The sequence below is a fragment of the Nelusetta ayraudi genome, unplaced genomic scaffold, assembly GCF_046127955.1.
Source record: "Nelusetta ayraudi isolate G7.1 ecotype Tasmania unplaced genomic scaffold, CSIRO-AGI_Nayr_v1 ptg000008l, whole genome shotgun sequence".
NCBI lineage: Eukaryota > Metazoa > Chordata > Actinopteri > Tetraodontiformes > Monacanthidae > Nelusetta > Nelusetta ayraudi.
Window position 1 is genome coordinate 657,501 of NW_027466058.1, and position 27,271 is coordinate 684,771.

At 44.9% G+C, this 27,271-nt stretch overlaps 1 protein-coding gene across 7 annotated transcripts in view; it reads left to right on the top strand.

Annotated features, from left to right (window-relative positions):
* The window catches only part of tp53bp2a (tumor protein p53 binding protein, 2a), a 26,995-nt gene extending 930 nt beyond the window's left edge, over nucleotides 1-26,065 (top strand). For 2 of the 7 annotated variants that reach the window (XM_076018469.1, XM_076018470.1), the window contains exons 3-22: nucleotides 10,848-10,995; nucleotides 11,993-12,103; nucleotides 13,324-13,394; nucleotides 13,727-13,828; nucleotides 14,334-14,508; nucleotides 14,668-14,849; nucleotides 14,943-15,107; nucleotides 16,662-16,709; nucleotides 17,355-17,538; nucleotides 18,246-18,302; nucleotides 19,218-19,268; nucleotides 20,508-20,630; nucleotides 20,768-20,889; nucleotides 20,996-21,410; nucleotides 22,221-23,074; nucleotides 23,756-23,893; nucleotides 24,012-24,145; nucleotides 24,331-24,497; nucleotides 24,629-24,828; nucleotides 24,926-26,065. In XM_076018469.1, the coding sequence (XP_075874584.1) occupies nucleotides 10,848-10,995; nucleotides 11,993-12,103; nucleotides 13,324-13,394; nucleotides 13,727-13,828; nucleotides 14,334-14,508; nucleotides 14,668-14,849; nucleotides 14,943-15,107; nucleotides 16,662-16,709; nucleotides 17,355-17,538; nucleotides 18,246-18,302; nucleotides 19,218-19,268; nucleotides 20,508-20,630; nucleotides 20,768-20,889; nucleotides 20,996-21,410; nucleotides 22,221-23,074; nucleotides 23,756-23,893; nucleotides 24,012-24,145; nucleotides 24,331-24,497; nucleotides 24,629-24,828; nucleotides 24,926-24,967 (3,489 nt within the window). In that variant the 3' untranslated portion in view covers nucleotides 24,968-26,065. The remainder of the gene's footprint in view (nucleotides 1-10,847; nucleotides 10,996-11,992; nucleotides 12,104-13,323; nucleotides 13,395-13,726; nucleotides 13,829-14,333; nucleotides 14,509-14,667; nucleotides 14,850-14,942; nucleotides 15,108-16,661; nucleotides 16,710-17,354; nucleotides 17,539-18,245; nucleotides 18,303-19,217; nucleotides 19,269-20,507; nucleotides 20,631-20,767; nucleotides 20,890-20,995; nucleotides 21,411-22,220; nucleotides 23,075-23,755; nucleotides 23,894-24,011; nucleotides 24,146-24,330; nucleotides 24,498-24,628; nucleotides 24,829-24,925) is intronic. The other 5 variants (XM_076018471.1, XM_076018473.1, XM_076018474.1 and 2 more) reach the window with 5 other exon arrangements.
* The last annotated feature ends 1,206 nt before the right edge of the window (nucleotides 26,066-27,271 follow it).

The following is a 27,271-nucleotide window of genomic DNA, read 5'->3' on the forward strand; positions in this document are numbered from 1 at the left end:
TAAGTTCGCATGCAAGCCCAAGTTGAAGCGCTCTGCGTCAGAGCGCCCTCGTGCACGGTGCGTCTTAGGTTGTTTTTTTTGGGATGTCTGATATCGACCTCGTACGCATCCGTCCTCCTTCACAGAGGACACAGCATGCCGAAGGCACCTGCCAAGTGTGACGAGCACTCTGTTTAACTCGGATCTGGACGCGTGCCATGTTATCAGCATCATCATGATCATCGCAACTCCGTGGCATTTTTCTGCATTAGTAGATTGTCCGTCTCAGCACTATTTTAATGTTAAGAATAGGACGAGTCACAAGCTCTGTGAAGGATAGCGTGGCAACCAGCAAGCGTTTACAAATGCTAGTGTGTATTTGTTTTTTGTTTTTAAATAGTGATTTGTTTTGGAATGCAATTGCAACAATATCTGGGGCTCACATTTTTAATATATTAAATGTAGTTAACCGTAACTTGCTTTGAATGATGGAAAGAAAAGAGGTGCTGCAAGGGTTGAGGATGTTTAAGAGCTGCAATTGAATGTTAAGAGGCAAAATCATATACAGTGTATAACATTTAAAAGGATAGATACGATAATTGAAAATGCTCATGTATGATCGTATCTAGAAGATTTTTTTTTAAATTCTCTCTATAATGAGCATTTATATTTACATTAAGACCAAATCCACTCATAAAGAGGTAGCCGTGTCGGAGCAAGACGGTTCTACACTAGCTTAGGACTGTGGATCTGCTCAGGGTTCGTTTGTCTTCTCTAGTTATCTTACCCTGATTTTACAGTCTACTGAAGAAAGATGTATTAAACCAAGTAAGAAATCAGAAAATAGGCACTGGTATTTAATAGTGTTTGCAGTTTTTATGTTTTCATACAGACTGGTTCTTATTCTTATATCAGAGTAATTGCTTCGCAATGAAATGGTGTCAGAAGAAGTGCAACATAAACTTGTCAGAGAGAACTCCCTATTCACAATAGAAAATTGTCATGAGTATGTTTATTATTTCACAGCCACACAGGTATACTGTATTTTTCTAAAAAAAAAAATAAAAATTGAAATCTAAATATCATGCAAAATACATTGCAATTTCCCTTTTCTTTACAAAAATGGTGACATTTGAAAAGAGAAGTGAATTCTGTGGTGAATGAGCTCAGGTTTTTCTTGCTTTATCCTTCTGTGTGTAGCTCTGAGCTTCCAGTAAAACGGCTTGATCAGTGAATTAATCATCTTAGCTGTGCAGACAGCCTGCGCTCGGGATGACTCCTGTCTGGTGTGTGTGACCTCAGCCTGCTACTGACATGTAGTCATTTGTTATCTGCCTCCAATCTTGTGGACGGCAATATAAATCCCCATCCTATATGTTTTTACAGCTAGGTCTGCTCCCTAAAAGGCCACATGAGACACATTCACTGTCATTGTGTAATGCAGCAAGAATATACGTGTGTGTGTGTGGTGTGGCTTGAATGCGATGCAGCTTCTGGTATTCGCCTGATAAACACAAAATGGCCTCTGTTTAGTCATGTTTAATGCAGGGTATTGTCTTTAAAAATGACACCCATTGCCCAGGACCCTGCTTGTACAGGCCTGGGGGCTCGGGGTCTGGAGAGAATGAGGTGTTGTAATTGCTGGCCTGGGATGGTAAATAGGGGGTCACTGTTTTCTGAACACAATGAGCTGTAGGGGCTCTTTAATGGCGTGTTGCCGAGAGCACATTGTGTGTGTTTCTGCTGTGGCAGCACCCTGATAAGGGATGCTCATTCTTTACCCAACTATACCACACTGTAACTCATTTACCCCTCATTAGCTGTTATGACCACTTAAACCAGGCTTTGTTCTGCCGACGCATATTGGCTGGATATAAAGATTTACATGTTTTATGGGTGTTTACTTTATTTCAGCAGTAACTTGGATTCCTGACAGGTGGAATCACAATCAGCCCAGTTCTTTGCTAATGTATAATCCTCAACAGGCTGTAACAGAGCTATATAACTCGTGAACGGCCCCCCTGCAGAGTTTGAATTTCAAATGTTGCAGGTGCAAATGTCATCGTTTCCTCATTCACCTCCCATGACACAACTGCCTGCCATCCAGTGGAACCACTTTTGTGTGTTTGTGGCCTGCATTTCATGGTGTACCTTTCTGTGAACCCGCTATACCATGCTGGTGGTGTTACATGGTGGGGGAAAAAAAAATTGAGCGATACTCTGGGAAGCTAGAATTTTTTACCGCATGTGTCAACAGAAACCCGAGCATGCCTTCTTTTGCAGCCACCGCACTCGTTGTGTTTTCGTTCTGTGGGAAAGTGTTGTGGTTAAGTGAAAGGAGGCGGACACACAAGTGACAGCCAAGGGCGTTAGGACATTCAAGGGCAATATTAAGGCTGTTATGTGAAGAACAGGGATTATAGGCGTGGCCAAATCAGAGGCCGACTGATGGATTTTCAAAGACAGACATGAAAGCAGTAATTTGTAGCCGGAAGATCTTGACGGCCAATTGCTTTGTTGATATTGAATTTTTATGGATACTGCACAGCGGCAGTAGAAAGCCTAACATCCTCGACTGAACGCAGCCTGAAAGACTTTTTCTAGTGGTGTTAAGCCACTGGGACCCCGGCTGGGTTGGGAATCGGCTTGCTAGGAAAGACGCAATTGTTTTTGTCTCAGTTCCAAGAACTAAAATAAAGCAGCAACTGCAGTCATGCAGTATTTAAAATGTCTAAAGTGCCACTGTGTTGGCGCCTTCTCTGCATCAAAGGTAAACCGGAAGGAAGAAAGGAGACTTTGTCTCAGAAACAGTTAGGCTGGTATTCTCTGAAGAGAATAGAGGTTATCGTCCTCAATTTTTCAGCAAAGGTCTGTAAGCCTACCACCATCGCTCAGCACTCCACCATGACACATTTAACCTGTCAGAGACATCATTCAGTGGCTGTCAGTTTAGAGTTTTGAGCTTCCAACTCCTGGCTTATAGTTTTTGGCATCCAGTAATTTCCCTTAAATTGTTCCTGCGGTCCTCTGAACATTCTGGGTTTTCAGTGGTTTATACAGGATTTTGGCGTAATTTGAATCCAATCTTGTGGAAACGGAACGTTTTCAGTGGCTTTGTTGTTTTCCCGATTAATTGCTCAGCTGTTTAAAGACATTCTCCCTCCCTCCCTCGCCTTCATTGCAAGTCCCGTTTCCGTTATCTTCCACATAAGCACAAAGTAAGGAGCTGTCTCATCATGTAGTCCAGGAATGGAGCGCCGCTGCAAGAGCACCTATTATAAAGTGACGCTGAGCACTGCAGTGCAGTCAGTAGTAAAAGCTTGTACAGATCCGAGAGTCACAAATTGCTGCTGTTTCAATTTATCGTCTAACTTTTTTTTAAATGTTGCAATTCAGTGGAGTAACTGTGTGCTCTCCTCTTTGCTACCACTGGTCTTTCTTCCTCACCTTCTCGTTAACCCTAAAAAGATTGGATCAAATATAAAGATGATGAATATATAAAGCCACTTGGGCATATTCTGATTTGTGGAATTGTGTCAAGTCTTCAAATAAAGGCAGAGTGAGCTGAGGTGTGCACACTGGGGGAGATAACACCATTTCAAAAACCAGCCGCAATCGCATTCAAAGGTGACTCCTCCACACAAGGAAAGCATGACTCATTTGCAGACCGCAGCGATATCTGTAAATGGATGCATGTGTGGAGATGAGGCCCAGCAGGCCTCAGGTGAAAGCTCCGGAGGTGTGGCATAACACAGGGCCGCTGCCGTCCACAGCTGCTGTCAGGCTGCATTACACTCCCCCCCCCCCACCCCACGTTTCCGCACTTCCAACAGCAAATCAGAAGTCGTGAGTCCGTGCTGGTCATTACAACATATTATATCAAGCCTGTCTGACACACCGTGACTTACCTCCGCTGACTGCACCGGAACAGCTGGAAGGCAGGAAAATAGTTCCAACCTGCTTTAATACTTGTACAACAAAACGCGCAGCAACGGTGTTGAATTTATTTTACAAGCAGCCATAAGCTGCTGAAGAACTTTGGCAAAGCATATTCTTTACAGACCTATAAGCCCAATTAATTATTAAATGGTGCTGCATGAAGACCTGATTGTTATCCCAGAAGGGTAGTGTTGAGTTTGCAGCTTAGAACACTATATTAGCTTTTTCGAGGACGGTTATAGTAATTAGGATATTTGGACTCAAATGCTTGAGTTTATGAGGCAGTCACTCGGTTAAAAAATGTTTTTCATTCAATGAAAAAGGCTGATTATCTAATCCATTGTGATATTATATAGACGTTTTTCATGGGTAAATCTGATTAACCAAATAACATTATTATTTATGATGCCTGTACGGTGTCCTTGAGTGCCAGAAAGGCGCCGTCAAACAAAATGTATTATTATGTTAATAATAATAATAATTATTATTAATAATAACCAAAGAAACATGGGCCTCTAACACTTTCTCTCCAAATCTAAAACGCATCATTATTCGCCTTCATGCGCATAATTTTACAAACCCTCATGAGAAAATCTTTTATATTGCCTGACATTTGGGATGTCAACAATTATTTGGTTATGGATTAGTTGTCAATTAAGAATTTAATAGATTAAATTAAATCAGTCACAATTAATTGAACATTTTTTACATAAGTAGTTAATATCAATATAACTGTATAGTGGCAGGAAAGAGCAATTCACCTGTAGATACTGTGATGGTTGTAATATACCTAGAACAAACTACTTTTAAACAACTTTTATTTTCTTTTTTTTTTTTTAAATAATGTGTTCCTTACACTTTTTTTTTAATTGTGAAATTTAGGTTCAAAGGGAAAATCGCCACTTATCAATAAATCATAAATCAATCGATAAGGGCAATCGACTAAATAACAATTAAATAATTGATGATTTGCAACCCTACCTGACGTACTTCAAACTCAAAAACCGGTCCCTTTTCAACTCCGATCTGTATCACTCATGAAAAAGTATCACAAAGACCCCCCCCCGCCCCACACACACACACACACACACACACACACACACACACACACACACACACACACACACACCTCCCCAAGAGACTCTGCACAATATTGATATGTTTTGCTATTCACACCAACACCCCGAGGCCCAAGGGCACTGCGGCTGGCAGCAGCAGCCAGGATTCAAACCGCGACCTTCTGTTGGGTGATTGGCACTCTCTGCCCTGGCCAGGTGTTCTACAGAAGACGGAGTTGTATGTCAGTGTTGATGGTAGGATCGGACCCCTCCTTTCATCTGCAAGTTGTCCTCGTAGTGCAGAGTAATGCAATTATGGCACGGTCCCCTGTGATTTGTCTTTTCGTGGAAGCGGGGAAACTGCAGCGGCAGACATTTTTGATCAACCCTAACTCAATATGCGACCAATTCCATTCTGACATTGATCTTGAGAGACCAGAATTGACCCTCACGGGCATTTTTCAAGGTGGCAAACTAGGATGTGTTTACGTCACTACTTGTCAAAGGCATCGCCTTGTTTAGGGTTTTCCTCGTCCAACTATTTCCTGCTTACACTTCCATTCGGGTGGCCTACTCTCTTGCTAGAGAACCCGTGTTTGTTATCTTTTTTTTTCATCGAGGGAGTGAAACTCGTGCGCGTACGTACACACACACAGACACGTGCACAGACGACGCACACAAACCCTGCATTCCTCCCCGTAATTGGCTCGGCACACAAAGTGTCTTTCAGTGTTTCCCCTCAACAACTGGAGAAGCTTGAAAAGCCTGTTTCAGCCAAGGCCCTGGTTTTAGATGCATCTCTCAAAATGCAAACACACATCTTCGCCAGGCAGTAAACAAGCTCATTCGACTTAACCAATGATGTGAAACCCGAGTTAAACACTGCAGAGTAGAGCTGCAACTAACGATTACTTTTATTTTTGCTGTCTATCGATTATTTTTTCCATTAGTCACAGTTATTGTTGTTATTTTCACTGCCTATTTTGGACTTCTGTTTAACCTAACTTGCTTAAATATTCTCACTGTGCTATACTGTTTTACTCTGACAGCATACGTTTTCAAACAAATATGTCTAAATGAAGAACACTCAAAGCATTTATCTGGGACATATTTTTGATGTTTTTCAACATAAAATATCATATGTATATTAATTCACAATTTAAAGGTTATATGCAAAGTTGATCACAGTTAAATAGCCTAAACATGTTTCTTACAACTTAGATATCAAATCAATATGCCCTAAATAACACAATTGATAAGAGAGAGTGTTACAAATCAGTATGAACTCTAGTATTGACAGGGGCTGTAATTCACGAATTACTGCCGTAAAGTACGAATTTACCGAAGTGAACTACCGTTCGCTAAACTAGCTTATTCCATGATTTTCCAACATGCGAATAAGCGTATTATATACTTGTGTCATAGGCTGATGATTAATTAACAAATAATACAAATATTCTACTAATACTAATAATAATACTAATTGTTGCAGCCCCACTGCAGAGTACATATAGAGCTTGATGGTCGTCACGCTTTCTGAATTTCTGGCGTTCCCGATCACGGCTCGCAGACCTGAGGTTTTGAGTCTGGAACAGATTTTGGCGGACGCATGCTATCAATACACCAGAAACAGAAATGTTTTGTCACACTCAAGCTGCTCCACCTTTTTAATTATTTAAGCGCACCGCCGCCGAGCCAGCGGTGGGCAACAAAATACTCTCTCCGTAAACTGAATTACCCGCGGTTGTGTTTTCTCTGAAGCCGAGGCTGAGTGGCTCCAGCCTGGTTGCATGCTATTGAATTTAAGCTCACTGTTGTATTACTGAGCCAGCAGTGTGTTATAAGGCTGTATTATTTTTTTTTTATATAGCGGATTATCTTAATCCTTGAGATATGGCCTGAGAGTGACCTAGCCTTATAGCAGCTCGGCTTCGACTATATCTCCGGCGAAAAGCTGCTGTGAAAATGGTGTTTCTCCGCGTAAGTAACAGTTTGCAGTCATGACCCATCACGCCGCCGCTGAACTCCTGGAAGTACGGCTTAAACTTTGGCCTTTGCTGTAGTATTTTAGAAATCCATCGTCATTATGGCCAACTACATCAGCAGAAGTGGCCCGTTTGCTTCTCCTGCTGCCCTCCTCCCACCCTCCTACCGCCCAGGGCCGATCTCTCTCTGACCCGTCTCAGGTAGGGAGGAAGTGCAACTCATCAGCTGTCATCCTCTCTGACAGACAAAAGGCGCGTTAAAAGTCCAGCTGATTTTCGCCCAAGCCTGTAATTTGGCATTCAAATACCACGTCAGCTGTCTCTGTTTAGGCTCGTCTCAGGTGATGCGTGCAGCCGTTTTGTCCATTGTAAAACAGACCTATCATCTTGTCGTGTGGCCTCTTTTAATTTTATACCCTGTTGTGTTGATTAATATTTAATAAACTGTAGTTTTTGGCAGGGAGTCAAGTCACTGCGCTCTAGCTCGTCTGTGGAGGCCGCTTGTGTTTTCCACGCCGGTTTTATTCAAAAGCTGCGACTCCTCCAAAAATTAGGGAGAGGCGTTGTGAGATAAACCAACGGCGCCGGCCGTCTCATCGATGTTGAACACATCTCAGTGTTCACGCATCTGCCTGCACACCACACGTGCACAGGCGGCCCGCTTCGATTGTGAGCTCCGACAGCGTGATCGCACAGTCGTAGATGAAGGTCGACAGAAAGGTGCAAGCTCATCAGGACGCCGCTCGGCTTGCTTCTCGCCCTGGATCATTAACTTTAGTGCTGAGGAGGATCGGCCAGGAAAAGCAGGGACGCTCGGAAGGCTTCACTCTCCTCCCTTCACTTCCCGGTTTCTCTCCCCAACCCCTCCTCCCTCCTCCACTCACTCCCTCTGTTGTTTCTCGGCCACTCTCCAAATATTTCACAGGGTCATCCAAATGTCCTACATTGCTGAGAAGTTGTGATGTCGGCTGCTGTGAGATTTAAACTATCGCACTTTGTTTCAGTTTAAAAATCTTTTGTTCCATCTGCTGTAACAGCTTGAAATAGAAGGTTCTACTTTTTAACATTTTTTGTATTTATATTTTTATTCATTTTTATCGTGTAAAATGTGGCTTGATGGGAATTTGTGAATGTGTTTGTGAGTCCTGTCGAAGAATAATTTCTGTCACCATCTGGGACAGACAAAGTGTCCATTCGGTTCTATTCTATAAAATCTCACTTTTTTATTTCTGGCCGGCTGACACATGAACTCTGAAGGCATTCGTCACTGGTTTGCCACCGTCTCCACTAATCATGGCAGGTGTATCACAATCTACAAATGGCGCAGCAGCATGAGCACAATTAGCTGACCATGATTTTATGCCCCCTATAAAATATATTGGACTTTACTGTTTGTCCTTCCTGTCCGATCAGGAAGTGAACAACATTTCCTGCTCATGACTTCCGTAAACAATTCAAATTCCTTTTCACCAGACCAGACTGCCAGATAAATGAAAGTATGTGTCCAAACTGGCGAGATAGCCGACTGGTGGGTTTGGGCACTGGCTCTCCTCTCCTGGGAGGTCCTCGGCGATTCTGCCTTCTGATCACCAGCGGGGAATTGTCTGTTTACAGCTCTCCGTTCCTGTAGATTACGGACGGGGATGACTAAGCGCTGACTCACTCCATTGATGGGGAGCTCGCATTTACATCCAAATGGCTCAAAGCTTGGATCGGTCGAATCTGGCGCCGTGACTCAGACCTCCGGTCGTCGGACACATCCACAGCGCTGAGACGTGACAAACCCTCTCTGAGTGAGTGTGTTTCTGCAGAGGAGAGGACACCCATCACCTGCCCACTCGCTCTGCTTCTTTTGAAGGGGAAAAAAGGGAAGAGAGCCACTTCTTTTAATGCTCTTGCCATTTTTTCCCCCCCGTGTACCCCCACAGTTAAAAAGCAAACCCAGAGACTTTGTTCCTGCACCACGGCTACAGCTGCTCTTCTAGCTCAGCCCCCTAAGCCCTTTGTGCTTGTGACCCCCCCTGACCCGTTCCCACCATTGCTCCTGTAGGCCCAGCCATTCACCGCAGCGTGCCCGGAATAGGAAAAAAAACCTGACAGTCTAACAAGGAGGTTTGGAACACTAATAACAATACTCCTCAACAATTAACCCCCTTTCTAGGTTATTCTCATTCTCAGGCCGCCACTCTCCTGATTGGATCCACTGAAGTCACTGTGTTGTTGCCAAAAGCTGGGGCCAAAGGCAAGAGCTTTAATGACATGTTAATGAGCCAGAGTTGTGCTCTGCCTTTGGATGTTTACGGTTTAAAAATGTCGTTCGTAATGGCCCTATCGAAGCTTGCACTCCTAATTTGTTATCAGGTGGGAAAATATGCCATCCCTGCCCTAAGAGCCTGTTAAGTATGCATTAAGTTCAACATATCTTAATGTTTACTCAGTAGTTTAAAGAATGCAAGGATTTTTTAAAATGTTCACCTTTTGACCTGCTGTTTACGAGCTGGGTTTCCATTACTCCTAGAATTGCGCAAAACCGAAATAAAAAAAAAAAAATGTTGCGAGAATTACGGCTTATGCACTTCACACCATTCAATAAAAACACCTGAAAATCTTAATTGTACTCGGTCGAAATTTTAGAAATATTTTTGCTTTTATTTTTGCGAAAAAACTGTAATGGAAACGCGGCTTATGTCAGGTCTATGGTTAAACTACTTCTAAATCAAATTTTCATGTCCGTCCCTCATTATAATTAAAAAAAAGGAATGAAAAGAAAAATTTATGCACAATTTCAAATTGACGTTTTTGTTAGTTTTGTTAGTTAGTTACATCTTATATTCAACCACCGTCCACTTCCTGAACAATTGTTTTTTCCTTGGTCATCCCAGGCCTTTCTGTACCATCTGTTTGTCTTTAGCACACTGACTTACAAACACGGGGTCTTCAAATTCCCCACATAGAGAGCTGTTGGGCAGGAGGATTGCTCACAGGCTGGTGGCAACAGTTATTAGCAGCTAGTTGATGTTGGGTCACAGTGAAATTCCGAGATCTTGCGTGGAGGAGTTGAGGGCTGGGAAGCAGACGTCCCTAAAGACATGAATGTGATCAAGGGTGAATATTTTATTAATGACTCCGTGGAAATGTAGTTTTTTTGTCACAGCGGCAGGCCACACACACACGCTCATAACGTTTCTCATGTTGGAAGCAGCCCAGCCACACTCTCTGTTTCAATGATGTTTTGGACCATGTGATTTGGCAAGTCTCACCAGCATGATGTCAGACTTGAGCGGACGCATCGGCACAAGGTGAAACGCGCGGACGGAATACAAACCATACGCTGACGTGAATGTTTAAGTAGACGGATGAGGGCCCTGTCGTTGTCCACGTGCTTCCAGTGTTTGTTCATGTTCACCTTGTGTTAGCAAACAGTAATTAAACCTGCGAGGCTCCGACTCCGATGGTGAAGTTCATCCTTGCGTTCATTTGGAGTTATTAAAAACTTAGACGTGGAAAAACTTTCAAAACTGTCGTCATGACAGGTGGAAAAAAATATCTTCACCCACACTCTTAAAATATTCCTCTGCCCTCTCTCTTTCTCTCTGTCTCTCTCTCTCTCTCTGTCTCTCTCTCTCTCTCCCTCTCTTTCCTCTTCTCCTCGTCATCTGTCCCTGCTTTTCCTCGCACACCAGGGACCAATTAGAGCAAACCGCACCCTCATCCATGGGGAAATAAGCCACCATTTTCAGCAACTCATAATGTTGACTCCGCTTTCTCAAAGGCCACCGGTATCTCTCAGTCTCTCTCTCTTTTGCTCTCTCTCGCTTGCCCGCCTGCTCGTATCCCTAATCGACCCTCTACCTCCCCGTGTCCTCCCCTCCCCGCTGTCTTGCAGATGTTTTTGACGGTTTACCTCAGTAACAACGACCAGCATTTCACTGAGGTCCCTGTTACCCCGGACACGCTCTGCCGAGATGTGGTGGAGCTGTGCAAGGAGCCCGGGGAGACGGACTGCCACCTGGCGGAGGTGTGGCGGGGTTCGGGTGAGTCACCGTGCCAGGTTCGCCGGATGAAAGAACGTGACCTTTTGCAGCCGCAAGTTGTTTTTTTGTTTATGCAATAAATCTGCTCCCCGGTGGAGAGCCAGGAGCCACCACGCAGACACTTGTTTGTCTTCGTCCTTGTTAATGAGAGGGAAATTGCCTTTCTGAGGTATCCCATGTATGGAGATTAGCTCTGTGGTCAGATGCCTGATGGGTTCTTTTTGAAGGGCTTATCTCTTATGGGTCGGAAATGCTAATGAAGCAAAGCCCGTAATCCCCGTAACAAACACAAGCAGCCAGCCATCTCTCACATCTCTCAGGTAGGAGGGATGGCAGGAGGGGAGGGAGGGAGCTCGAGATCTCACTCCATCTCCCGCTCCCTTCATCTCTCAGTCATGAGACGTTCGGAATCGGAGCCAGGCTTCGTAGCCGTTTCCGCGGCAACGCAACCGTAAGAGCAGAGAAGGGCCAATTACTGTGTTTGAGCACTTTCCTAAGTAGTCTGAAAAGACACAGTCGACTGCAAAAAAAAATAAAAACACGCTCCCTGCGCGTTCACTGCTGACTTCAAACTCAGCTGCAGCGTTTAGCATTAAACTGCAATAATGATAGTCAGGATCCAGTTTGTCACTGATTAGCAATTGTTACCTTTTCACGTTTTCGTTGACCTCTACCTGATCTTGATGCAGCCGAACATTTTGATGCAGTGTAATCATTTTTTGATCTGGACCTTGAGTCTATTATCAATCTGCCTATCTCTGTTTGTACTTGGGCCCAGTTATACCTTTTGTGTCACTACGTAAGGGCTCTTGGGCAAATATCCCCAGTTGCTTTGTCACATGTACATTTACAGCCTTCGATTGTATCTCAACTTTATGACCTGGCCAAACGTCGACGTCCACTCATTTTTGTCCCCGAGTGGTATTGTCCCTGCAGGTGCGGTGCTACACTTCGTGTTTGCATTGCACTGACATCATTTCCTGTATTCCATCTTCAGAGCGAGCCGTCGGCGACAGGGAGAGGATGCTGGACCTGCTCCAGCGTTGGGGACAGCACCGGGTGGAGGTTCGCTTCTTCCTACGTCACAACCGAGCTCCGAGAGAGTCTGGTAAGCTTCCCGTCTCTTTTGCGCACACAAAAGCTTTTTCTCTTTCTCAGAAAACTCCCTTTAAGGACTCGATGCATTTGTAGCAGCTCCGGGGATGCCTGCACCCGCTCTGACACCATCCCTGCCTTTAAGCGAGATTCTTGAAAGCAAAGATCCCTTTAACTACCGTTTGAGGCTAAAAATAAGCAGACCTCGACCCACCCTCTTAAACTTCTGAAGCGATATTCTTACCGCTGACTTATTTCAGCAAACGCTCTTAATATTAGCGGCGGGCAAATCCTCAAACAAGCCTTATTAAGTTGTACAGTCAAGGGCCAGGCAGAGTGTCGCATCGTCATAAGCCTGTTACTTTAAATTTTCTTAAGAAGTCAGAAACCACTGTAATGGTTATGCGCTGTCCTCGCAACCCCAAGTTGCGCAACTAAGCCCCCTTTACCGCTCAGAGCTTGTGTCTGGTCTGGGGATTATATTGCTGTTTTCTCTTCCTGTTATCTCCTGCTCATGGTTTCCCACACTGGGGGCTTAAGTCTTCTTTGTTTTTGCATCACCTGTTTTTTTTGTCGTTTTCTTTACCAGGAAATTGAACATTGTTAATCCTATATTTGTTTAGAGGTGGTCTTATCATTCTTTTTTCCTAGAAATAGGCTTTTCTCACCATCGGTCACTTAGCCTTTTGATTGGTAGTGTACATCAGGGGCCATCTAAATCCATTATGCAAGCTAAAGGGCTGTGGTCCTGGGTTAAAGGCTTTGAGGAGAGGTCGCCGCCTCCCCCTCCCTTTCAAGCACCTTACTCCAGTCGAATGCTGGTAGCATGATAAGTACATTCATGAACATAGGAGCGCGCACACACATGCAATTGTTGGTACTACTGCCAGATGGTTATGTATTAGGTTAAACCCTGAGATTATTGCAAGTCAGAGAGCACTGATCCCCAGTTTCCCTGAGCAGCCGAGTTCATTCTGCACCAGCCAGTCTTTTTCAGCTGGCTGATCTCTGCCCCGCAGGACGGCTAGGTGTGTATGTGCATTTGTCAGACACGTGAGACTTGGGCGGAAAAAAACAGAAGCAAGAACACACCCTCTTTCTCTTTTTTTTGCACGTTTGTATAGACCAGTAATTTAAGTAATTTGCTGCTGTTTGGCTCAGACTGAATTGCTGCGGTTGCAGGTTAGCTCTGCAGTCAACAGTCATTTCTGAATGTTGTTATCGTGTTCTCAGCTGTGTCCAGAGGATCGGAGCCGAAGAGGAATGGAGTCAAGGCTCCGCCCGACAGGAGGACGGAGAACGGGGTACGTTTTTCAGTCTTGTCTTAGGGTTATTTCTAATTGATCATTCCATCCGTACACATAAATGAAACCTTTCCAATATGCTAAACTTTTTTGCTGCACCTCAGTGGAATAATATTAAAGTTACAGTTATGGGCGCATTGCAGATGGTCTCACCCAGACAATAAAAGTTTAAAATAGTAGCTTTTAAATTGTGCAGGGACTATTGCAATCCTTTTTTTGAACTAAAATACACATATTGTTATGCAAGACAAAGCTTTATACAGAAGTTTTTAGCGGTTGTGTCCGGATTGTGTAGCTTATTTTCATCTTTTACCGTCGCATGATCTCTTCAGGTGGCTACACCCCGCATGGACATGACCCTGGCCGAACTGCAGGAGATGGCTGCAAGACAGCAGCAACAGATAGAAGCTCAGCAGCAGCTCCTCGCTTCCAAGGTGCGTAAAAAGACTTTTCCTCCTTCAGATGTGCAGTGTGTACGGTATTAAAATGATATTCAAAAACTAAATGTTTGGCCTTCCCTTGAGACTCCACCTCAAGGGAAGTTCTGCATAAACACAGCGGAATGTTGCAAAACCTTGTCCTTGGCCCATTTTGCCGTGCCAAACTAGTTTCACTGGGCACGCAGTGGAGAGTAATGGCGCTCGAGAGTGTAACTTCAGAAGTTCACGAGCGCTCGCAAAGTTTGAGTGAGTAAATAGACATAACCATCCTCACACATTGCCTGGAATAGCTTCAGATGGAGCCCGTGCTGCTTCTCTTGGAACCTGTTCAGAGGGACCTCTGTTGCGTGTCTGTTCAACGCCAACTATTGACACTGACATTTTACTGTGTTAACAGAGTCGGCTTATACAGAATGTGTACTCCTAAATATCAAATTAACAGCACACATGACAGTGTAATAAAAAATTAAAAAAACTTTTGTGACATTTTGTCTTTCAGGAGCAGAGGCTGCGTTATTTGAAGCAGCAGGAACAGCGTCAGCAGCAGCAGGCTTCGGAGCAGGAGAAGCTTCTGCGCCTCCGGGAGAACATTGAGAACCAGGAAACCAGGCTGAAGAAGGTCAGGGCCCTCAAAGGCCAGGTGGAGCAGAAGCGGCTCAGCAATGGCAAACTAAGTAAGCAGCGAAATCAATAAATTAACAAACAGAGGTTTAGCAGGAAGATTTTACATTTTAATTTCCTTGCAATGATTCACTCAACCTTCAGCGTAACTCATGTTCTCTCTGCTTGTTTTTTTCTCCACTTCTCCTGCTTCTTTTTGCTCCTGGGTTTAGTGGAGGAGATAGAACAGATGAACAACCTGTTCCAGCAGAAGCAGAGGGAGCTGGCGATGGCTGCCACGAAGGTGGAGGAGCTCAACCGGCAGCTTGAGTTGCTCAAAAATGGAAAGATGGATAACTTTCATGACAACCAGAGCTCTGTGGCTGAACTCGATCGTCTCTACAAAGAGCTTCAGGTGTGCAGAAGTGATAATGTTTTAACTACAGCAGCGGCACAGTAGGAGCAGCGTTGACAGTTTTATTGTGTTGACCCTTTACTTTTTGTTCAGCTGAGGAACAAGCTCAACCAGGACCAGAACTCTAAGTTGCAGCAGCAGAGGGAGAACCTGAATAAGCGCAACCTGGAGGTGGCCTCCATGGACAAACGGATCAGCGAGTTGCGAGATCGGCTGTGGAAGAAGAAAGCGGCCCTGCAGCAGAAGGAGAACCTGCCTGTAAGTCTAAATAAACACAGAGCTTTGCCTGTCATGGGTTTTGGCTCCACACAAATAGTCAATAATCTCCCATGAAATGTTTTCTGCAGATCATTGATATGAATGGTTTTGATCAGAGCTCCCTCTTGTGGCCATATTTAAAAAATATACTGGACTTTCGTCTCTGATGTCTTGGTACTCAGAGCCATTACTCGGAAGAAGACTATTCTTTCAATAGTCAACTCATATCTGTTGTTTGATTATTTGAACCCTCCGTACAGTCACCTTCCTAAAATAATGATTATGTAATATGAATGAGTAGCAAAGTAGTTCTTTTTAGGAAAGGATTTGATGTTTCAAGAGGGTGTCTGTATCAACGATGGTCGGTAGAGTTTAATTATAGTTTTGATTATGTCAGGCAGTTGGCTTCTTGTTACCTGTAATTCTTCAGTCAGTTGGCTTCTCAGTCTACAGTAACTGCTGAGAGAGGAGTAATGAGAGCAGGCCGACAGGCAGGAATGTCAGTGAGGATGCTATCTCATCTGACTGCACCCTGGACGTAGACAGGAAACAGTAAATGTGTTGACCAAAAAAACTAACTGTAAGAGTGCCTGTCTCTCCATTAAGAATATCATGATCGAAAACAATTTGTAGTCGTTGTTCTGAACAATTGTTGCCAAAGGACAGTTAAGTCATCAATGAACTGTGAGGGAGATCCTACAACTCTCTGCCTGTATACCTGTATAGGCAAAATAATAATGCAAAACCCACATTCAAAAATTATGTATTTCTTTTTTTCATGGAGTAATTTCATCAGTCAGAATTTCCTTACAAATAATAATATAATCAGTGTGTTTTTGTGAGTGTTTTTGACAAAGACAAGAAAATACATTTTCATTATTTATGTTTTTTTTTTTTTTTTTTAATTTCATGAAAAATCCTTTTTTTTTGTTTGTTGCAAGAGTAACTGTATTCTACAAGATGTATAGTATGCAATGTGAACAAGCAGATACAATGGGTAAGACCCTGCATAAGGAGTCTTAGGCATAGTGTAGCCATAAATAATAAATGCCGAAATGGAGATTTAACATTTCAACCGAGAGCTGTCAAGATTAATGAGCCATTCGCACACAAGCAGAACGTAACAGAAGCCCGACTCCTCCTTCATTGCACTGTTGACATCCAGTGAAAACAGAGCGGAGAAAGGTGTGTGTGTGCGTGTGCGCGCGTCTGTTTGGTGTCGAGATGACGGCATCAATAGGCCCTAGTGAGGAGGTGATTTACTCGCACCCTGCCTAGAATCATAATGAGTCGGCCTTTTTACACCGGCACAAAGACACACTCCATCCAAGCCGTTCACTCCTCCGCCCAAACAGCAAGTGTCCGGCTGACATCACTCGGCAAGCACGCCTGGCCGCACTGGCAGAGGAGAAGCTGGCAGTGCGTCCCAGCGCACCGCCCCGCTCACACAGTCGTTGGAAAACCTTGCAAAAAGGAGGATGTTAGTTTAGAGAAGGCTTTTTATTTTTTGGTATTTTGAACTGCTGTTGCATGTCTGTGCTTTTTTTTTTCAAGAATGGCTATCCGAGTAAAGAAAGGGCTTCAAAAGACACCCAACTTCAGGTAACTAAACTAGAATTGGGAAAATACATGTCTGTTTACCTCCTGATTTTGACCTGGCACATCTCATCTTTGTGATGGTCGAGGTGCATGAAGTGATGAAGTGGTCGTCTTGTTGTCAAAGGACAGTCCCTCATGACGTCTTGATTTCTTTCACTGCTTTGTGTTAGTAGCAAGCGGCATTTCATTAGTTTTTGCACTGGAAACGGCATCACTGTCTTTATAAAACATTTGTTTCCTGTCTATAATTACTGTTGGCTATTATTTGTCATTTGATTTTCTTAATTGATGGGCATTATGGTTCCAATCTACGTTGTAATTGAACAAAATCAAAATTATTCTATATTACATTGTGATCAGGAACTTTCCACATGATAATGAATTTAAAAATCAGTGGATGCTAATTTAATAAAAGTTTCCATCTTTTCTCAATTCTGAGCAAAACATATATCCTCAACTGATGGTGTCCCGCTCCAAAAAATATAATCAATAAAACCTCAAATCTAATACGAAACACATATTATTGACCCTGCGGCCAAACTGGTTCTCTTGTACGACAGATATAACAAAGTTTTCACTGACCTCGTCAGTTCTCGTTCTCAGTTCTCGTTCTCGTTCTTTCTGTCTCTGTCCTGTTTCACCGCACAGCTGCCCTCCGACAGCCAGGCCGGACAGCACACAGGTCCGTCTCGCGTTGCCGCGGTGGGCCCGTACATCCAGTCGTCCACCATGCCCCGCGGTACAGTGAGGCACGACCCGGTGGTGAAACCAGCCTACCCGGACGGCACCGCCACCCTCCCGGCACATGACCCACGCAGCCAGGCTGGCACAGGTGAACAGCACGCGCCAAGTCTGTCTAGTCAGAAGCTACGTTTCCATTACTCCTAGGATCGCGCAAAACCTAAATATCGCAATAAAAAAACTGATAATGGAAACGCCTAAACTTTCAAAAACCTCTCAAATATCGCTATAAGGTTTGTAGGCTCTCATGAAGTGGCTTCTCAGACGTATCGATACAGAGGTGTATCGCATAAAGTGTCATATAACACTTTTATAAACTTTTTTTTGCATTTACACGTCATTGGACGTGACGTACCTGGTCACGCGACCAGTTCACTTCAAGTGAAAATGGTGCGTTATGTTTGGAGGAGGAGATGGAATATTTTTTACAAGTAATCAATGAGAAAAATATAACATCCAATCTTGACAGCAAACAAACATAAAATAATACAAGCAAACGTTATTCTCGTAAATCCCGGGGACGAGATTCTTTTACGAGAATTACGCCTTGTGTGCTTTGCACCATTCAGTGGAAAGACCTGCAATTCGCAATTGTACTTGATCGAAATTTTCGAAATATCGCTTTCATTTTGCAAAAAGCTGTAATGGAAACGCAGCCATAGATAGATAGTCTCTTGGACAGACCGGGACAAAGTCTGTCTGGAAAAACTACGACCTTCGAAGTTCGTCTGTGACTCTTAGTTTTCATTTAGTTTTTCTGTACTTGACTTGACTGTGACGAAAATATCCTGCCCCCAGCAGGAGCGGAGGAGTCTGAGCCACCCGCTGATAGTGATGTCACTCTTAGTTCAGAAGGTAGCGAGTCAGCCTCTGAGTGGTGTGTTGAGCCTGAACATCTCCCTCCTTTTCCCTTTTCCTGATGTTTCTGAAAAAAAAAAAAAAAAAAAAATGTGTGTCGTGCTTTTGCTTCTGCCTCTTCTTATATAAGCTTAAACTACCATCGGTGCAAATGGGTAGTTTGGTACTTTAAATCAGTTAGCTTTAAGTCAGCAGTTGTTTAGCCAGCACCTTCATCCCCTCCCATTCCTGCAATAGTAACAGTGGGGAACGAATTCCATCCAAACAAGCCATTTGATTTATAAATATTCTTAATGCTTTTTCTTGGCACAATATGCCCCCCCCCCATGTTCCAGATGTCTGCACTTGCTCTCTTAGCCCTAACCCATTCCCACTGGTGGATTCTGGGTCAGCAGTAACCTTTTATGTTATCAAAAATGAATGAGCTGACACCAAAATTATTCCCAACAAAAACAAGCTGGTCTCAAGATCCCCGTCTGTCCCTCCCTCCCTCCCTCCCTCTGTCCTTCCCTCCCTCCATCCATCTCTTACCTCATTGTGAGCTTGCGTTTCTTTTTGTTTCTGTGTCAGCACAAGTCCACTTATAGAAAGTGGAGGGAGCAGCCTGTCACCATGTTGCACGCAATTATTTCTGCATGCTGACTTGATTTGCAGTATGGGAAGAGGAGAGATAGAAATGGGCGGGGAAAGCCAGGAACACGCTCCAAGTAGTACACAAGCGTTCCCAGTTCCTCTCGAGCCGGCATATTGTGCAAAGTGTCCGGCAGGTTTTCTTTGTGGCCCCTGGAGGGGGGCGGAGGAGTTGTGGGGGGCTGGCTCGGCCCAGCCAGCGCCACCACATCTTGGAAACAGGGAATCCCGGAGCTCTAAGGCGAATCTGTGTCTCTTGTCTTTCGAATGCATCCTCCTCAGAAGCCATGTTCTTGCTTAAGCCTCTGAAAGAGCTGCGGGCAAAGAGAAAAGGTACACACTTGTGTTTGTCTGCGTGCGTGCGTGTGCGTGCGCTTCTGAACAGCTGTGTTTCAAAGCGACTCCTTTCCTCTCTCCGGTTCTCGCCGACCGAAAGGACGAGCGCATCACTTTTTCCTCGCCGGATCTCCGGTGCTGTTTGCTTGTTGTGCCCCCTGTTTGGTTGTTCAAGTGTCTTTGTTTGTGCGGTTCTCCCGGTTATTTCCCCGCGGTTTTTAGCAGGTCAGTTGGAACAAACCCATAACCTTCAGTTGAACTGACATCCTGCGTGGGTTCTGACCAAACGCATCAGATCTCTTTTGCGGATGGCGCTTGTAGTGGTGTTTTTTTTTTTTTTTACAAACACCTCTGAATGAGAGCGTTTATTAGCTGCTGGTCCTGCCATCCAAATCATTATGATTTAATGTTTATGACGGGATGCTAATCCTCCTCATGGCCCAGATGCTTTTTTTTTTTTTTTTTTGCTTCTCAGCTGATTATAACTGTATATCTATGGACATGCATGGCCAGTGGCTGAGTCTTGATCAGTCAACTGAAAAACTCCTGATGAGTAACGAGGGAGGCAAATGCAAATGATTCCGCTGGTCTTTCTCAAGACTCGGCCTGCCGCGGCCATCGCTGGGACTACTCAAGCTGCAACACCTCTGTGAACTTTGGTTTTTATCGGAAAAGTAAAATAGAAAACCAGTTTCCGAACGGTGTGTCGGTGCTTCGTTGTTTGTTTATGTCTTATAGTGTTGTGCCTGTTTGGAATTTGCTTATCGCTTGTAAAGCTGCTTTTAGCTTTTTTTAAGAGCCAGTCATTTTGACTACTTTAAGCTTAACAGTCACTTAACAGTGTATAGTTACAAAATCGTAATGTTTAAGCTTGAAAAGCTTTCGCCAAATGACACAACATGTGTTTCATTTATTCATTGAAAATTCAGAAATTGTTTTAATGACGTAAAATTGATTTCACATCAACTCTATGTAGGGCTGGGCGATTTTTGGAAAGTCTGATTTCAATTTAAAATTGATTAATCACACAGCTCTACTGCTATGTAATAATTTGCTCAGCCCAGAGAACATCGTCCACTTCTGCACTGCACTTCCTGTGGTGCCTTATGACCAACCTGCCAAGTGTGAAGTAGATCAAAATGATGGCTCTTGAGATATTCCAGAGTCGTTCAGAAAGACTTTAAATTCATTCACAAATGCTAATAGTTCCTCCGTGCTTCTGTCTTGTTCTGTCAGGCCTTCAGCAGTCCAAACTGGCAGACTGGAGTTCTTCAGGTCCGGAATCCAATGCCAACGGTCATGGTCCGTCCTCAACACTACCTCGCATGAGCTCACACTCCCACTCCGGCGGCGACCAAGGTAGGAGACGCACACTAACGATGCTAATGTAGCCTAGCCTAATCTCTCACAAACACCGTTCAGCATCATATATTTCTGTATTTGGCTTTCTGCGATTGAGAAGTGCCTGCTTCTGTCCTCATGTGATTTGTGAGCAGATGAGAGCGAACTGAAGAGCGACAGGAAGGTGCGTCCCCTTTCCATGTTTGAGCCAACGGAAGCTCCTCCCACCTCGCTCCGTAAAAACCAGAGCAGCGATGACCTGGTGAGGGACTCTCAGGTGAGACGACGGAAGAAGAAAAAAAACCCATCTTTTGGGTTCATCACCAGCAATCAAACAGAAGAAGCCGTCTATTTATTCTCTTTCTCTCGGTTCATTCCTCCAGTCTGCTGCTGCCAAGGCGCCGGTCAAAGTGCCCCCGCCTGTTCCCTCCAAACCATCTAAAGGCCCTGCCGGCGTGCCCTACGGCAAGCCGGGCCTGAACACGGGCACGTTCCCGAAGGCCAAGCCGCACGGCCAGCAGCCCCAGGCGGCGCAGGGCCGTGGCCCCCTCCCGGCCGCGCAGAGTCAGACGCTGCCGCTGCCCTCCAAGCAGGACGCTCCGCCCGCCGCCACCGTCCGGCCCTTCACCCCGGAGCTGCCCTCGTCCAAAGACTCGAGCATGAGCAAACCCCAGACCTTGGCGGCCAGCTCCATCTACTCCATGTACACGCAGCAGCACGGCTCGTCGAAGCCCTTCCAGCCCGGCGTGCAGGGAGCCCTCAACCGCTCTCAGAGCCGCTCCAATGGATTTATCAGCGGTAAGACAAGTCGGTTTCACGTGGGCGTGTGTGAGGGGTGGATGGCGGTTGAGCGAGCTCATATATAACCCAGGGGTCAGCAACCTTTTTAATCCTGAGAGCAACTCAAGGGTGTTGAGTCATATGAAGGGCAACCAGTTTGCTACACTCAACTGAAATAACACCTTTTTCTCTGTTAGCCTTCAGTCATTTCTCTTCTTCTTCTTCTTCTTCTTCTTCTCCTTCTTCTCCTTCTTCTTCTCCTTCTTCTTCTTCTTTCTCTTCTTCTTGCTCTCATTATCATTAGTCATAATACTTATCTATATGAAGACACAGATCATGTTGATGATTTCTCAATAATTAACAATGACTTAACAAGGTTTCCATAAAATTGAATTTTAGACACAGCTCAATGAGTTGCGCTATTTTTAGAGCAGGCCTGCAGGCTAAGTCGCATTCAAAACCATTAAAAACTCTGACGCATTCCGGCAATCAAACCTTCCTCATAGAATGACTAGCTCTCTCTTTTGAATGTAACCAAGCTGCTGCAATAAAGGTGTTTTAACTTTCTATGGGAGTGCCTTGGAGTTTCTCCTGTTTTTGCTTCTTCTTCTGTTTTTCCCATCCAAAGAGGACCTCTAACTTACAACTTATGAGTCCGGCAAGCAATCCAATATTGGCTTTTCTTTTAGGCCTGCAGGCTACTCATGTGGTCCTTAGGGGCGACTTGGTGCCCGTCTTGGTGACCCCTGTTCTAACCCATCCCCATCCCAGCTTTGTTCTTTTGCATTTGAAGATGTAAGGTTAAGATTTCCTTCTCATTCACTGTAGTTTACGGCAAACCGGTGATTCCCGGCGGGGGCTCCCTCCAACCAGAAAACCCCTACCTGGACCGCCGCTCTCCCGCCCCTGAAACCGAAACGGACGGCAACGGAGGCAACAGCGTCGGGCCCAGCCACTCCGAGGGTCCCCAGCCCGAGACCGAGCGCATCCCCAGACCCCTCAGCCCCACCAAGCTCCTCCCCTTCATCTCCAACCCGTACAGGCACCAGAGCGACGGCGACCTGGAGGCCCTGAGGAAAAAACTCTACAACGCGCCGAGGCCTCTGAAGAAGCGCAGCTCCATCACCGAACCGGAGGGCCCCGCGGGCCCCAACATTCAGAAGCTCCTCTACCAGAAGACCACCCTGGCGGCGATGGAGACCACCGTGACCACGCCGACCACTCCGGTCTATGTCGGCGAAGCCGACAAGACAGCCGACGTGCCCGCGGGGGCTCGAGTTCCGAGTCCCGTGAGCGGCGCGGAGGCGGCCGAGGCCGAGACGGGCCAGACTGCGGAGGGCACTCAGACCCCATCCCACACCCCCGCCCCCCCGCCGCCCGCCGAGCAGCCCAAACCGTTCCCGGCCATGCCTGAGAGCGAGCTCATCATCCCGCCTCCCCCTCCGTCGCACCCCGCCCCCAGGCCCGAGGACGCCCTCTTCCCGCCGCCGCCGCCGCCGCCCTCCGCCGGCCTGGACGACTCGATGCCCAACCTGCCGCCGCCGCCCCCGGAAGGTTTCCTGGAGGAGTTCCCCCCTTACCCGCCGCCGCCGTACCCCAGTGGGGCTGAGCAGGAGGTCTTGGGAGAGGACACCTTCAGCATGAAGGCGCCGGAGGTCACAGGCCAGGTCACCTTGCCACCGGTACGAATCGCTGCGTTCAGAGTTGTGTTTTTCTCGCACAAGCACTCGCTTGTCGCACACACATTTCGGTCAGCTCCATAGAGGCAGGTCATGAGTTAGAGCGCAGCAGAGCAAAGGTCCGGTGTTGTATAATTATTTAATCCACATCAAGTGCCTCTATTGTTCCCCCGTGAAATAGGTCTTATTCAGCTTACACTAAGCAGATATTCAGCCCACATTTCCCACGTTTTGCCTCGGCGCGCTCTGCGTCGAAAATAAACAGTCGACATGCGGTTGTTCTTAAGCGCTTTATGACGACGTGGCGCCAGGTCTCGGTCCAAAATGGCCAGTCCATCATCGGATCAGTTCGATGACCCACTTTCCCCCCCCTGCCGGTTTTGTACTTTTCTCACAGCCCCTAATACCCGCCTCTGGTTGCATAAACGCGGTATTAGAAAAATAAATGTGTTTCTTTCCAGTTTGTGCCGGCAAACTGGATTACCAATGCACAAAGAGCAGGAAAACAAGCCACTCCTCTGCCCTCCAGTTTAGCCTGAGCACCACAGAGAGAGCGGAGGCGCCCACCCCGGCAGGACAGACTTCATCATGATCCGCCGCGGCCGCTAGTCCCATTTCTATTATGTGTTTGGACAACTTTTTGAAGCTCATTTGTGTGACACGGCATGGTGATTGTCTCCGCAGGGAAAGAGGACCAACTTGCGTAAGGTCGGCTCGGAACGCATCGATCACAGCATGAGAGTGAAATTCAACCCGCTGGCTCTGCTGCTGGACTCGTCGTTGGAAGGAGAATATGACCTGGTCCAGAGGATCATCTATGAGGTGAGGACTTCTCCTTTTAAAAAAAAACAAACTTTTCATATGTCCTTACTGTTTGAAATAATGTACATTTTATTTATTTATTAATTTATTTTTAAATTCACTCACTTTCCACCAACAGGTGGAGGATCCCAGTCTGCCCAACGATGAAGGAATCACTGCTCTTCATAATGCTGTCTGTGCCGGTCATACAGAGATCGTCAAGTTTTTGGTTCAGTTTGGGGTCAATGTGAACGCCGCTGATAGTGATGGCTGGTATGTGAAATTCCCTAAATTCCTGTTGGTTTTTTTTGTCCATATACAGTAACTAGCACAATTAATTTTAAGTCAATGCAATCTGTGAACCAATTTTGATGATCAGAAATAGTCTTAACTAGAGTTGCCAATTCCTCCATTACTGCCTCATGCTCACCTTTTTCCTCACCTGCCCTCTCCCACAGGACGCCGCTCCACTGCGCTGCTTCCTGCAACAACGTGCAAGTGTGCAAGTTCCTCGTGGAGTCTGGAGCCGCGGTGTTCGCCATGACTTACAGCGACATGCAAACAGCCGCTGATAAATGCGAAGAGATGGAGGAAGGCTACAGCCAGTGCTCTCAGTTCCTCTATGGTCAGTGCACGTCCTTTTGTCACGTTTGTTGTGACTTTTCTAATGCTGCGCCTGATTGTTGTGACTTTCTGTCTGGATAAAGTCGACCGTTGCTCTTAATCTTTTCCTATGTTATTTCACATCCGTTTTAGGCGTGCAAGAGAAGATGGGCATCATGAACAGAGGCGTGGTCTACGGTCTTTGGGACTACAGTAGCGAAAACCCAGATGAGTTGTCTTTCCAAGAGGGAGACTGCATGACCATCGTCCGCAGAGAGGACGAGGACGAGATTGATTGGTGGTGGGCACGGATGGCCGACACCGAGGGTTACATTCCCCGAAATCTCCTTGGGGTAAGTCATGAGACGCCGACATTTTAATGAATGGTGAGTCTGAGGAGGAGAATTTCTTGAAAGTTTGACTATATATTTTTTTTGTCCTCTCTTCTAGCTGTACCCGAGAATAAAGCCTAGACAGAGGACGCTGGCTTGAATTCAGAGATCTTCACGCTTTCCAGTCTGCCAGCAGTCTCTTCAACACACACACACACACACACACACACACACACACACACACACACGCACGCGCGCGCTCTGACACACACAGGCTTTAAGAAGAGGACACTTGGTGAAATAAAGAGACGAGGACAGACCAAACACTATGAAGGATGAACTCTTACTGCACTTTTATATGAATATGAAACAGAAGTTTTTTTTTTTTTTCCCCTTGCTTACTGTCTGCTCTGTACTAAAACACTGTTGACATTTCCTCCTTTATTCTGCTGTTGTTGTTCTTTCTAGATCTAGTTTTCTGAAAAGTGAAAGAGACTCAAATGTCTGGTTATAAATGGAAGAAGCAGTATTTTTTATTGCTACCAATGGTTTTTAAACTTTGGGCAGTCTTTTGGAAAACCTGTTTTCTGGACTACCGGTCATTGTGAGACACTGATTGATATCGCGTGAGGTGAATGAGTGTATGATGACAATGATGTTGAAACTCGTAAAATGCTCTATTTCCATGACAATCTTTTTGGGGCGCTTGTTTCTTATCATCGGTGTCAGGCGACTATGACTTTTGTAATCTTGCAGTAGAAGTTTAAAGTTTCATTTGTGGCCATTGTCACCGAACAGGAAAAACATGTCTGTGCACACAGAAAAGTTAAAGGCGATGAAGCTTTTGATTTTAATTCTGTGGTCTATGATACGCAGTGAGCCAGACGTGCGTCGGCACACAGTTGAGATGTTTTTCTGTCACAAATAAGTGAAATGTTACCGTAGGAACAAAATTTTAATGAAAGTAGATTTGCAAGCTTATGAAATTTCATATGTTATGACAGCCATTCCATAACCGTTGACTACAAATCTTCTTTGTGGTAATCAGTGAGACACAATACTGTAAAGTTGGATATTTTCCGAGTCAATTCAAAACATTTTAATTGAAAAGTAATGGAACGGTAAGAGTTCCAGAAGCTCATCACACGTCAGTGCGGATGGATTTATTTTTGTTACTTTTTTGGCCATTTTGTTTTAACTTTAATCATCAATATGCTGTAGCATTTGAAATATTTACAATAAAATACTTTATACACAGTTCAGTCTTCTCTTCATTGAACACCAAGGTACTTTAATGATGATGGTGACTGTTTGATTATGAAATGACCACATGCACGAGACAAAAACAAACTGCAGCTGAAACACTTGAATCGTTTATTTACTTTAGTATATAAATAAAGTAAAGTATATTTCCCCCCAGTTCAGTTTCCATTTCGCGATAACAAACCCACTCTTCTCCAACATAGTTTCTTAAATCTCGTATCTGCTGCCCCCTGGTGGATAATTATTACTCTACCTGCAGTATTTGAAGAGAGTTGGAAATGGAGGCAATGAAGTCTGCCTAAAGTAGAATTAATCTGAGCAGACGTAACAAAACGGCACAAACCGTTTTTTGTCCTGCTTACCTCGGAATCCACTATAGATCCAAAACTATCCAAATGATAGGTCAATAAGACCATTGAGCTGTATAATAATAGTGCTGAAAAATAGCATTTTAAAAATAGATGTATTTGTGTCATTATATTTTTTGTATTTCTTATGTTCATTATTCGTTTTCTGTTGTAATCCTTTTTTGTTTTTACAGGAGTCAATGACCTTTGGACCTATTGCACCATGCACCCAACCCACTTTAGAAGTTGAAGGAGTTTTTGTAGCCCCAAGGAGGTTTTTCAAGAAATCATGACTCCAAAGGTCAGTTAAATTTTGCTCAAAAACTACAAGATTTGTTTATTAACTTATCGTCTCTTTGGTCATTTTAAAGGAGAACTACTAGTGATGAGGAAAGCCACCCTAATCACAGAGGAACCCTCAAACCCCTCTGCACCACTAGTTTACACTGCTGCCATAAGGCAAACGACACAGAACCCCACTGGTCCGGAAAAACATCTACAAGAAATCATTCATCCCCTCTGCAATAACTGCTCTGAACAGCAAAAAATAATCTGCACTGTTATCTGCTACATCTTTTTTGTGGTGCGTGAATGTGTTTGAGTGTATTTTTTAAAGCTGTGTCGGAGACAAACTTCTCTCCCCCTCCCCCTCCTCCCCTGAAAACAGAAAATAACAATAAGTTTCTTTCTTCTTTCTATGTAATATAACAGACTTATTGAAAAAAAAATGAAAAAGAGAGGGGTAGGGGATTCTTGAAAAACGTCAGTAATCCCTTATTTGGCCGCCAGATGTCAGTGTGACCCAACCTTGCCTGGTTGAACGGGACAGGTTACAGGCGTACACCTTTTCCTCT